General features: G+C 36.6%; 1 protein-coding gene across 1 annotated transcript in view; it reads left to right on the forward strand.

Annotated features, from left to right (window-relative positions):
* Window positions 1–12,747, forward strand: part of spg (dedicator of cytokinesis spg) — a 916,969-nt gene that overhangs the window by 880,419 nt on the left and 23,803 nt on the right. The window contains exon 44 of the mRNA XM_090372306.1: window positions 6,061–6,149. Coding sequence (XP_090228432.1) covers window positions 6,061–6,149 — 89 coding nt within the window. The remainder of the gene's footprint in view (window positions 1–6,060; window positions 6,150–12,747) is intronic.

Genomic DNA, 12,747 nt, shown 5'->3' on the forward strand with positions numbered 1-12,747 from the left:
CTTCCTACTGATATCCCCAACATCTCTGGCAGTTGCCTTACTGTTATAAGGCAATCTTATCTCATGATTATGCTAATACTAATACTATTATTAGCCATATGGTGCAAGGAAGCCTGAGGCTTATGCTGCACCAGACAAAAAAAAATTTCTGAGTTACCCTGAGAGAGAGAGAGAGAGAGAGAGAGAGAGAGAGAGAGAGTCAAAAGTAGAAGGGAATCACCAAGAAAGAGAAGAATGATGATATCTCGCTCAGAACCCTGGCTGTGCCAAGCCCATACTCACCAGATGTGAGTCCCTGGGGTTATGGAAGCAGTTGTGATTCAATCACAAAAAAATGAGCAGTCCACCTATATATATTCTGAACCACCTGCGAGCTGTGCTATATGGAAATATCAATTCACCGTAAGCCTCTTTTAACATTTCATATGCTTCAGCAGATGTTTTCTTGAAACAGAAACAAAATTGAACAGGCTTGGTTTGGTCTTAAATTCCGCAGTTCAACTAGAAATAGCAAGTTGTCCATGAAAAATTATAATTATTCTTAATTGAACAGCCCTCATATATACATTTTACTAGTAATTTCCATGCAGTATCGAAAAATTAGTCATATGTACAGATTCTCTTGACACTCTACAGAGATGTGCTGTCATTATTAACTGTGTTTACCATTGTAGCCAATTTATATTTTGATAGTTTTGATGCACTGGTCAAACATGTAAAATGTTACGAAAAGGAAAATACCCAATCTCGACTAATTTTATACTGCTGAACACGAAAATTACATTAAAATGTGTCAGTTGGCTCTTGTTTTGAAATTATGGTTGGGGTCTCATATTAGGGAATTACTCTACATTATTAACTACGGCTCTCAGCAAAATGCATGGCAATGCTGCAGTTTCAGTACCACCACACTCTTATCATGTGATTGGCAACTGTTGCCTCGCTCTGCATCATGTGATAAGTTGTTGTTGCCTCAAATGAGTCTTAAACACTGTTGCAGTAATCCTTGAATATGGCTAGGTACTGGGTGATTTATTCTCAGTTAACGGTTGTTCTCTGTGAGATTCCTACTTTTTGTGCAATGTCATGTAAGATTACTATGCCCCATAATTGTGTGAATAGTCCGAATGACTTCTGTTACATATGTGGAGAGGTCACATTAGCTTCAAGAAAGTGTCCCTTAACTAGAGCCATAAAAAAGGCCTACTTCCTGTACTTTGGGTGTAAAGTAGGCGACCAGGACAAAAACTGGTCTCCACACATATGCTGCACTACCTGTTCATCAAAACTCAACATGTGGGTGAATCAAAAGGAATGTTTTATGCCTTTCACTGTGCCCATGATATGAATGGAACTAATAAATCACATCACAGATTGTCACTTCTCTATGGTGCCTCCTATTAGAAAAGGGATGACAATGAAGTAAAAGTGGACAGCGACGAACCCAAATATACCATCTGCAATTCGTCCCGTGCCTCGTGGTAAAGTACTGTCTATGCTGAATCACCCAATCATTTTTCTGTACACTCTGATGAAGATGAAGACACTAATGAACATCAACTTGATATACACAAAGAAATACAGCAGCTGTCTACATCAAGAGATCCACCATTTTGTCCAAACCTTTATCCTTCTGAACCACATAAGATCACAGAAAGCGAGCTTAATGACCTCATCAGGGATCTCGAATTGCCAAAGAATAAGAGAGCTTTTGGCCCTCAAAGCTACAGCAGTGGAATCTTCTAGATCATTCTGTGAAAGTGACATTTTTTACTTGAAATAAGTACTATGAAAAATTATATCAAACAATTGAACTCACTGTTTGTAAGGATGTTGATGGTCTAATGGCAGCAATGAACATGAGGCATGTTCCCGAAGAATGGTGACTATATATATAGATGCTTCTAAGGTTATCCTTAAAGCTGTGTTATTATTATATTAGAGGAAATATGCTGCCTTCAATACCGCTTGCGTATGCCATCCACAAAAAAGAAACATATGCAAACATGAAGAACATCCTCTTTGATGTACACTATCTCATACACCTAAGAGGTGTATGAGTGGCAGATATGTGATGATTTATAGGTAATTGCCATTTTAATAGGACTACAAAAGGGTTACACTAAGTATTGTTGCTTTCTCTGCGAATGGGATAGTCGTGCCAAGGATATGCACTACAAGAAGAGAGGAGAAGTTGAGCCTCAACGAAAATCATTAACACCTGGGATGAAGAACTTAGCATTTGAACCTCTGGTAGATCTAAATAAAGTTTCGCTTCCACCACTGCACATCAAACTGGGGCTCATGAAAAATTTCGTGAAGGCTTTAGAAGTGAGTGGTCCTGCTTTCACATACTTGCAAGAGAAATTTCCAAGACTTAGTACAGAGAAGATTGAGGTAGGTGTTTTCATTGATCAACAAATAAGGCAACTTTTCAAAGAAGATGAACAGTTTGAATGTGCCCTAGTGATAGTGAGAAATCAGCATGGAAAGCCTTTTGAAATGTTTCAACTGGTTTTCTACAAAATGTTGCTGAGGGCAGATGACTGTCCTATGTGCGAGAACTGCGCACCATTTTAACTATTCATCACATTTTAACCGTGTTTTCAATCCAGGTTTTAGACGCGAACGTGATTTATATTTTACCGTTTTTAGTCATCTGGCTGAGCCTTATACACTCAGTCAGATTTTATCCGACAATGACCATGTGTCTGCTGTTTTTAGCTTTTTAAAATTGCTCGTATATAAAATTTACATTTTATTGTGATTTTCTATTGATTTATCTTTTATACCTTTTATACATTTGTTATATATTTTGACATAGTGACCTAACTAATTAGGTCACTGAAAGTTTAAATTTTTTTATATATGACCTGGTCTTGGCGCATTATAGCCTTAGTTGCTAATGCACCAATAAAATCAAAACCAACCAAACAATCTACAAAATGTTGAAGCCAGCAACTACAGGCAGCTTGTGGAAGATCTCTTTACTTATGAAAAACTGGGATGCAACATGTCATTGAAGATGCATTTCTTGCACTCACACCTGGATTTCTTACCGCCAACTGTGATGCTGTCAGCGACAAACATGGCAAGTGCTTCCATCAAGACATCGCAGTGATGGAACAAAGATACAAAAGCAAATGGAGTGCCACCATGTTAGCTGATTATTGTTGGATGGTGAAAAGGGATGCTCCCAAAGCTGAATACAAGCAAAAGGTGAAAAGGTCCCATATTTGATACAGGTATGTTCGTAGGATGTATGTTTCTACATCCTAATGCCATATAAATAAAAAATACCTTGTACAAATATAAAACACTACTTTTTTCAAAAACAAGAGCCAATCTGCTATTTTAATCACTATTTCCATGTTTAGCACCCCAAAATCTATAATGTAAATTTACTTTTATGCCCATAACAAGATATGACCCAAAATTTGTTGTTCAGTGTAGTCAACATAGGAGGGCATACCCTTTTTATTATAGATCCAAATATTCTGTAATTTGGATCTATAATTGATGAAACTGAATCAAATATCTATATAAACTAATCTATATAAACCTAGATATTACATAGATATAGACATAGGTAATTTTATTTATAATTTTAAACATAAAACCAAAATAGGAACAAAATTAATATTTGTTTTTATTACTTTGTTTAATATTTACTGTTTCTTGGCGCAGTATAACCTTAGTTGTTTTTGCGCCAATAAACCCAAAATCAAATCAAAATCAAATTAATATTTACTTTTTTTAATATTTGTTTGTTTCATATACATTGTTTTTAAATTTTTACAAGCTTCCAAATTTCTTCAAAAAAAATTCACTCTGGATTGTGTGCATACTGTCTGAAAACTCATTCACAAAATAGTTAATTGTAGAATAATTAATTGCTTGTTATTTTGTATCATTTTATTTAATATTATCATTACCCTTAATTTTTCATACCTTGTGTTGTGAAATCATCATTAACACTCTGAACTTGGTAATGGATATTTTCACCTTTTGTAGTGCTGGAAGTTAATGGAAGTTAGGAAAGTTAGGATTAATGGAATTTAGGAAAATTGCCAGAATAAGAAAGAAAAACAAAAAAAAAATATGGTTGTACATGTTAAAACGACAGCTGTGGTAATGAAAAAGGCTATGGATATTTTATAATTCAGTGCATTGAAAAAAGTTTTATTGTTAGAAAATGTTTATATTCAAGATGCCTCACTGCAAATGAGTATTAGTATCAGTAGTGGCAAGTGATGCAAGGAATCAAGCTTATAGCATCAGCCAAAAATAAATAATAATAATAAATAACTATCTGCCTTACTGTGCATCCCCTCTAACAGTTTGTCTAACTCTTCCTTAAATGTATTCAAACTACCCACTTCCACAACACCAGATGGAACTTTGTTCCAATGATCAATTATTCTCTAGCTGAAAGCAGATTTTCATATATCTATCCTGCATCCCTCCATCCTTTTTTAATTTATGCCCCGTAAAGAGTGAGGATGACATTAGCATTTAGTTTACTCAATCCGTTTAAAGCCGTAAACATTTCAATTGGATCTTCTCACAGGTGCCTAGTTTCGAGATGCTGCAGATGGCAGACCTGAAGTCCTTCTTGATAAGAGTACTCTTTTATTGTGATAATAGTAGTAGTAGTAAAGGCATGTGATGCAAGAAAGAAAGCTTATGTAGCATCAGCCAAAAAAAAAAAAAAAAAAAAAAACATTTCACACACCCATTCCCTCTAAATGTTTGTCCAGTTTCCTCCTTGAATTTATTCAAGCTATCAACCTTCACAATGACAAATGGAAGTTTGTACCAGCAATCAACCACCAGCTGGCTTTAGGCAAATTTTCCCACATCTAATCATCATACAAAAGTTTTTAAATTCATGTTTTATACTTTTGTAAAAGCAGATATAATGAATACAATAATCAAAATTAAAAAAAAAAAAAAAAAAAAAAACCAATAATACTAAATACAAAGGTTTCATAGGTACGTTTTGGGTGCATTAAGTATCATATATATCTAAGTTACTACTTAAACCTAATAGCAGCACCTAGGTGCACTTTTAATCATTAATAAAGCTAAAATAGGAGCACTTGCATATAACTGACTTAGTGAGCACTGTTTTCAGTGCTCACTTTGTGCCAATCAGTTATATAGCAAATATTTTCATTTTCTGAATTATTGGAAAGTGCACATTTTCATTTGTTATATTACAGTTAAAAAAAAAAGAAAGAAAACTGGAAAACATACAGTAGACTCCCAATTATCCAGGGTAGTTGGAAAATACATTTTTCTGAATAATCAAAAACTCCAGATAATCTACATTTACGAGTTTACGAGTTTTTCTTTCATTTTGAAAGAAAAACTCGTAAATGTGACAAAAACATTAATTTATTTACATATATTAATATTTATAAAAATATACCAGTGTGAGAAGATTTGGCATAAAATTTAATATGTACATTATTTTTTGAAACAGGAAAACGATAGTTTGTCTTTTCCCTTGGTATACCTTTCTGTGAATGGTAATTCATAAATTTCAAGGCATCTTGGCAGCAAAAACTGCATCCTTTTGTTATTCCATGCATTTGAATAGAGACTCATTAAAGTTGACACTTTAACACATTTTTCATGTTTACTGATAAGCTCTTTTTCAATTTTAACATGACAGATGTAGATAGATGCAAATTTTTAAAAAAATTAAAAGAATGTTAATATTAATCATACAGTAACAAAATTGAAGGATTACTGAAATACAGCACTAAAATATCACATTTGTAATGTATAATTGTAACAAATTCCACAATTTCTTTTTATTTATTTGACTTAGACTTCTGTGGACCTTAAAAATGCCTGGTTAACCTGTAACCCAGTTAATCCTCTGCCAGATAATTGAAAGTCTACTATAGTCTGGAAATTCAATTAGTTGGTACCTTATGAAAGCTGTTTATAAAAAGCAGGAACTATAATAGCTTCCTCTCAAGATTAATTAAATATCTTCTCAATTTTTTTAAAATTCAGCACAGCTTATTTTTAATTGTTTCTTCATAGGTGGTGGTGAAAAGAGAATGACAACGTCGTGGAATGCAAACATTCCTGAAGAACCAAAGCCAGCATTACCTCGCCGCATATCAAAAAAGGTGATTGATTTGATAAATTTGATATTTTTATATATTTTGTTGCTGAAATTGCATAAATAATAAAATAGACATTTTTTTATTATCTTTTTTCCTGCATATCATTAAAATTTAAGTTTCAGTGCTAATGCAAGAAAATGGAGTGCTAATGGTCTGAGAGATGGGAAATTATGATTCTGGTATAGGATCCCATAAAGTAAGTCTAAAAACATAGCTAAAATTGAAGTCACACCTACGAGTTATTTGTAAAGAATTTCAGCAAAGTCCACTCTGTTTGTGATAATCATCTGTTCGTGCTTTCATGTTGTGGAGTGATATGCAGAATATTTCAAAAGTATGTTCAAGAAATTCTGGGATGGGATGTATTTTAAAGTCCAGAATGAGAAAAAAAGTTATGTAAACATGCATTCTGTAAATGCTCGATTTCATAGTTACAACAAACATAAGAAAAATTAATTTTTACAATAACTGTTTGAAGTGTGACATCCTTGCATTTGAATGTAGACTTCAATGTTGTCAAATTAATGACTGACAAACACACTCAAGCATTTCCACAATAGTGTGAATTATTTCACAGCCACAGCTGTTTTTTGCTGCAGTTCTGCATTATCTAGCATAAGTGACCTTACAAGAAGTAGTCAGTGAGGTTCACATTTCAGCAGCCTGCCGAGCAACAGTGCCTCCACAACCTATCCACTTGAATGGATAGGTTGGGGAATCCCTATCTTGTTATTTATGACAATCAGATTTTCTGCTTACACCTATGGCAAAAATAATTCTAATGAAAGGCAGAAAAATCATATAAACGTGTGTGTGTGTGTGTGTGTGTGTGTGTGTGTGTGTGTGTGTGTGTGTGTGTGTGTGTGTGTGTGTGTGTGTGTGTGTGAAATATAATAATGGGCAGCAGCAGCAGTGGTATGTGGTTCATTGTGCAGGAACCACATACCACTTCTAGTCTTGTCTGGAAAGAAACATCTTAAAGCAACTCCAACAAGATATCTTTTACCTTAACCAGTCAATCTCCGTGTAAGAAAATGTGACACTTTGACTGATCACCAACAATACCACAATCAGTGTTAACAGAGAATTCAGCCCCAGATGCCAAGCGTTTCCATGGCCAAGAAATTCTTGTGTGTTTATAGAGTGTTTTTCTTCCCAGCGACAGAGTTTTCCTTGTTTCTTTTTTTTTTTTATTTATTAAAGTTTTCTGTTAAATAGCTCTACTTTCTTAAAAACACTAAGAAGAGAGCCCAGAAGAAGGAAAGTACCTTTTTCTTTAATTCAATACTCTAACTAACTGTACTAATCTCTATGCTAGACCACCAAGCAGCACTGCTCCTGCCTCCCCATGGCGGGACCAGTAACCTGGGTGGTAAAAATAAACCCCAGGGCCAAAAGGAGCCATCGTGGATACAAGCAGTTATCCACCTTTAGAGCCATCGAGCTCAAGATCAGAAATTCCTGACATTGACCTTGACACCAACCAACCCAAAAGGGAAGCACAATGTCATGATGAATTACCAAATTTCTTGGTGATTCTTTCTCTATCCTCCCAACCTGTGGGCAAATTATCACCATTCTTGATTCAAAAATGCTTGGAATCAATTGCTGGATCACCAAAAATGGTGAAAAGACTACAATCCGGTGATCTCCTCATTGAAACAGCCACCTCAAAACATTCTGAGTGGCTCTTAAACACAACATCATTTTGTGGACTCACAGTATCAGTTACTCCCCACAGAACTTTAAATTCATGAATGGGTGTGATCAGTGAGTGGGACCTAATTACAGTCTACGAAGAAGAACTACTCCAAGAACTCAGTAGTCAAAGAGTAAATGTGAAACGGATTATGACTAAAAAAGATGGAAATCTCACTCCAACGAGATCCATCATTTTAACATTCTGTACTCCAGACTTACCATCCTCAATTAAAGCTGGCTATTTAAATTGTTGGATTTGACCATACATTCCGAATCCCGTTTGCTGCTTCAAATGACAGAAATATGGTCATTCACAGCAGGCATGTAGAGGGGAAGCCATATGTCCCAACTGCGGTTCTAAAAAGCATTCTCAAGCAGATTGCACAATCACAACCCCCCCCCCCCACACACACACACACTGTTTGTCCAAGCTGCAAAGGAAGCCACCCAGCCTTTTCCAAAATCTGTGAACTTTGGATAACAGGAAAGAAAATTCAAAAATACAAATTAGAAAATAAAATTGCATTTCCTGAGGCATGTAAGCAAGTTATGTTGAGCTTACCTAGTGGACATTCCTATGCAGCTCACACTCGGAACTTTGTTTCTTCTACAGCACAAACAGAAGTTTCAGTTCCGCCTAACATCTCTCTAGCGAACGGGTTGAAATTTACATTTATAACCACTAAGAAAGATAATCCTCCAAGGAAAATTACCAAAGCAACAAATACCCCAATCAGCATCCCTAGTGATACTCCATCAGTTCCATTTGAAAAAAGAAAAACTAAAATCTGACAGAGGTTCAAAAAAAATGGAAACTCCCACTAACAGTATGGAAGTAGATGAGCGTTTAGATAATGAGGAGCTCGTTTTGGAACTCCATGCAAATGACACCATGGATTCTGTACACCCCCTATTTCCCGAAAAAAGATGAAATAAAGCAAGACAAACTGAAATGCTCCTCTTCTGAAAAACAGTCAGACCAATCCACCACAACTAAACTTAAATAACATCTAATATCGTACAGTGGAACTGCAGAGGACTAAGCAGCAATTCTGATGACTCAAGAGATTTACTAATTCGATATAATCTGATAGGAGTATGTCTTCAGGAAACTTTCTTATCATCTCCACCTTCACCAAAATTTACAATCTATACAATGTATAGAAAAGACAGGATCTCGGAGTCTCCTGCTCATGGAGGAGACTCTGAGAATTTGATTGTAAAATCAAACATACTGTCCAGACAAATTCAGTTACAAACTAGTCTAAAAGGTGTGGCAGCACATATTTCAATCCATATATCAATAACCCTAACTTCTATATATATTTCCCCTTCTCAACCATTTTTAAATACAGAACTTGATAATCTCGTTATGCAACTACCATCTCCAATCTGCCTTCATTTGCCACCATCCATTATGGGGGTCGCCTGTGATTGACACGAGGCAAATTAATCGAAACATTCATGAATAATAACAACCTAATTGTACTAAACTCTGGATCTCCCACTTATATTCACCTACCTACAGGATCTACTTCTGCAATAGACTTGTCAATCTGCTCACCATCAATTTTTCCTAGCATGACATGGTCAGTGATAAACGATCCTCTAAACAGTGATTGCTTTCTGATCCTTTGCTCATTACAAATACGGGTAACTCCAACTGTCAAGCACAGATACACCTGGAAGTTAAAGAAGGCAAACTGGGAGAGCTACTCCACCCAGGTCCAGTTAGACAGGAGTTATGTTCAGCAACATCCAATTTAAGACGTAACTACCTACATTACCAATCAGATACTGAGTCTGCAGCTAAAAATTCAATTCCGAAGTCAAGACCTCATAAGTGCTCCCACCACAACAACTGGTGGAATACAGATTGCTCTAATGCAAAGCATGAGAAAATTCGTGCTTGGAACAAATTCCATAAGTTTCCTACGACCAGTAATCTAATTGAATACAAAAGATTTAAAGCCAAAGCAAGGTAGATTAGGCGAAAAGCCAAATATGACTCCTGGATCTCATTTGCCTCAACTCTCACCAAAGACACTGACCCATGACTCATTTGGAGAAGAATAAAAGTGCTAAATGTAAAATTCTCTCAACCACCCTCTCCAATACTCTGCTGGAATGGGAAAGATCTATCTGCACCTAAGGAAATCACCAATATGCTAGCAGAATCATTCTCTACAATATCTGCTTCTGCTTCCTACTCCACCTCCTTTCAGTGCATCGAGGCAGATGCAGAATGCAGTAAAATTAACTTCTCCACACAGCTCTCACTTCCATACAATGAACTGTTTAATTTAACAGAACTTAGGAATCTTTAAATAAATCTTCAAATAGTGCTGCCGGCCCAAATGACGTACATTATATCATGCTAAAACAATTGCTTGAAGAGGACTTACATACCCTACTGATCTTCTATAACCTGATCTTCTCAGAAAATGCTTATCCTCTTTCCTGGTGTCATTCTTTCATACTTGCCATACCAAAACCAGGCAAAGACCCTTCTTTGGTTAAAAATTATAGGCCAATATCTCTCACAAGCTGCATGGGGAAACTTTTTGAAAGAATGGTACATACGAGACTTAACTGGATCTTAGAAGCAGAGAATCTTTTATCAGATCATCAGAGTGGCTTTTGTACAAACAGATCCACTTGATGTCCATATCAAAGCTGAATCAAATATTTGCAATGCCTTTGTCGTGAAGCAACATCTAGTCATGGTCAATTTAGAAATTGAAAAGCCATTTGATACTACCTGGCAACATGGTATTATTATTATGGACCATTATCATCTAGGACTAAGGGATCATCTCCCTCAGATAATTCAGAATTTCCTATGCCACCGCTCTTTTCAGGTCCACTGTCAGAATGGACTGTCTGCATCCCATATTCAGGAAGAAGGAGTACCACAGGGATCTGTACTCTGCAATATTATTTGCAATTCGAGTCAGCATAACCAGAGACATCCCCAAAACTGTGGAGGCTTATATGTACATATATGACCTTGCCATCTCCTGCCAGTTGCAAAGCATGAACATCATCAAACGTCAACTCCAACTTGCCATTAAAAAAATTGAATCCTGTATGTCAAGCAACAGATATCAGCGGCGCCTCCGTAGCCAGGTGGGAAGGAGCAGTAGTACGTAGCATACGCTTCTTGATTAGACCGGGGTTCGAGCCCGTCACCACCAAATACGGAGGATGAGGAAAGGTCATTGAATGACCACCGCATTTCCCGGAGCAATATGGCCTTAGTTGCTAATGCTCCTAAAAACCAAAACAACAACAGCAACAGATATCGACTAGCTGAACAGAAGTCTACTACTACCACCACCACCACCACTCACTTTTGTGAGCAACATGCTCTCCACCTGAACTACAGCTAAACAATAGTCTGATACCAGTAGTAAACAGCATCAGATTTCTGGGCCTGATATTAGATAGAAAGCTTAACTTCCAACCACATGTCACATATCTATGAACTACTTGTCTAAAACAGTTAAACAGGCTTCAGTCAGTCTCATCCATGTCATGGGGAGCTGATCAGTACTCCTTACTTCACCTCTACAAGTCTCTGATCCATTCACACTTAGATTATGGTTCTCCCACATATGACTCAGCTAGGAAAAGCACATTAGAATGGCTAAATGTCATCTAGCACAGTGCTCTGTGGACTGCACTGGGAGCATTCAGGACTTCTCCAATATATTGAATCTCACAATCCTCCATTGCATCTTCGTAGGAAAACATTATTGCTTTTCTACGCTTCTAAGATCCAGAGTCTTCCATCGCACCCCAGTTGGGAGTATCTTTATCACACTCAGTGGGATCCTTTTATGAGAATAAACCACATGAAAATCGACCTGCCTCACTTGGAATCAAAGAGCTTATTAAGAGTTGGAATATCAATTTAGCTGATATTCTTCAGAACACAACTACACTCCCTTGGACATATGTTTCTGCCTCTCATGATACACATTTTCTCCAGTGGGGGAAGAATGTCATACCTCCCTACAATATCAGACAGTTACACTCAGCTCAGGCTACTCTTAACTCTCGTGCCTGCAAAATATATACCGACAGATCGAAAACTGACAGTATGGTAGGTGCTGCAGCTGTTTTTCCTTCATATACAATTACAGCCATAATACTGTTAGCATGCAGTCTTCACTGCTGAACTTTATACCATCAAGTTAGCACTTAATAAGATTATTGAGCTTTCCATCTCATCTGCCATAATTTACACAGACTCCCTCAGTGCTGTCATAAGGAAGAATTTCTCCTCTTCTCATCCTACATTGAAACACATTCATTCCCAGCTATTCTCCTGCAATGTGTCCAATCAGCTTTTGTTGGATCCCTGGCCATTCTGGGAAATGCAAGTGCTGACTTTGCTGCTAAACATCCTCAACTCACTCTCTCATAACATCCTCAGGTTCCTTACACTGACTATAAGCCTGTTATTTGCAAAGTATGTTATGACAACTAGTCACAGATCTGGAAAAGGAATACTAACAGCAAACTTTACCAGATAAAATAAGAATCAAAGCTGTGGCTCTCAGGCTTACAACAAAACAGACGAGAGGAAGTGGTGTTGACAAGGCTGAGAATTGGACATACCCATCTCTTCCTGTTATTGGGAGAAAATCCACCCTTGTCATCCTGTAACAGTCAGCTTACGGTCTGCCATTTTCTGCTTGATTGCCCCTTATATTCAACCATCTGGTCAAACACTTTTCAATCATTTTGCAGGCTTAACGTATCACATGATTTATCTCATATCCTAAGAAATGATGCAAATATTGAAGAACATTTAATATACTTAAAATATATTGGCCTATACAAGGGTATATAATTTAACAACTATAAGAATGCAGTCGTGTAATTAAACTAT

The sequence above is a fragment of the Mastigoproctus giganteus genome, chromosome 4, assembly GCF_048544385.1.
Source record: "Mastigoproctus giganteus isolate SK-2022 chromosome 4, ASM4854438v1, whole genome shotgun sequence".
Classification (NCBI taxonomy): domain Eukaryota; kingdom Metazoa; phylum Arthropoda; class Arachnida; order Uropygi; family Thelyphonidae; genus Mastigoproctus; species Mastigoproctus giganteus.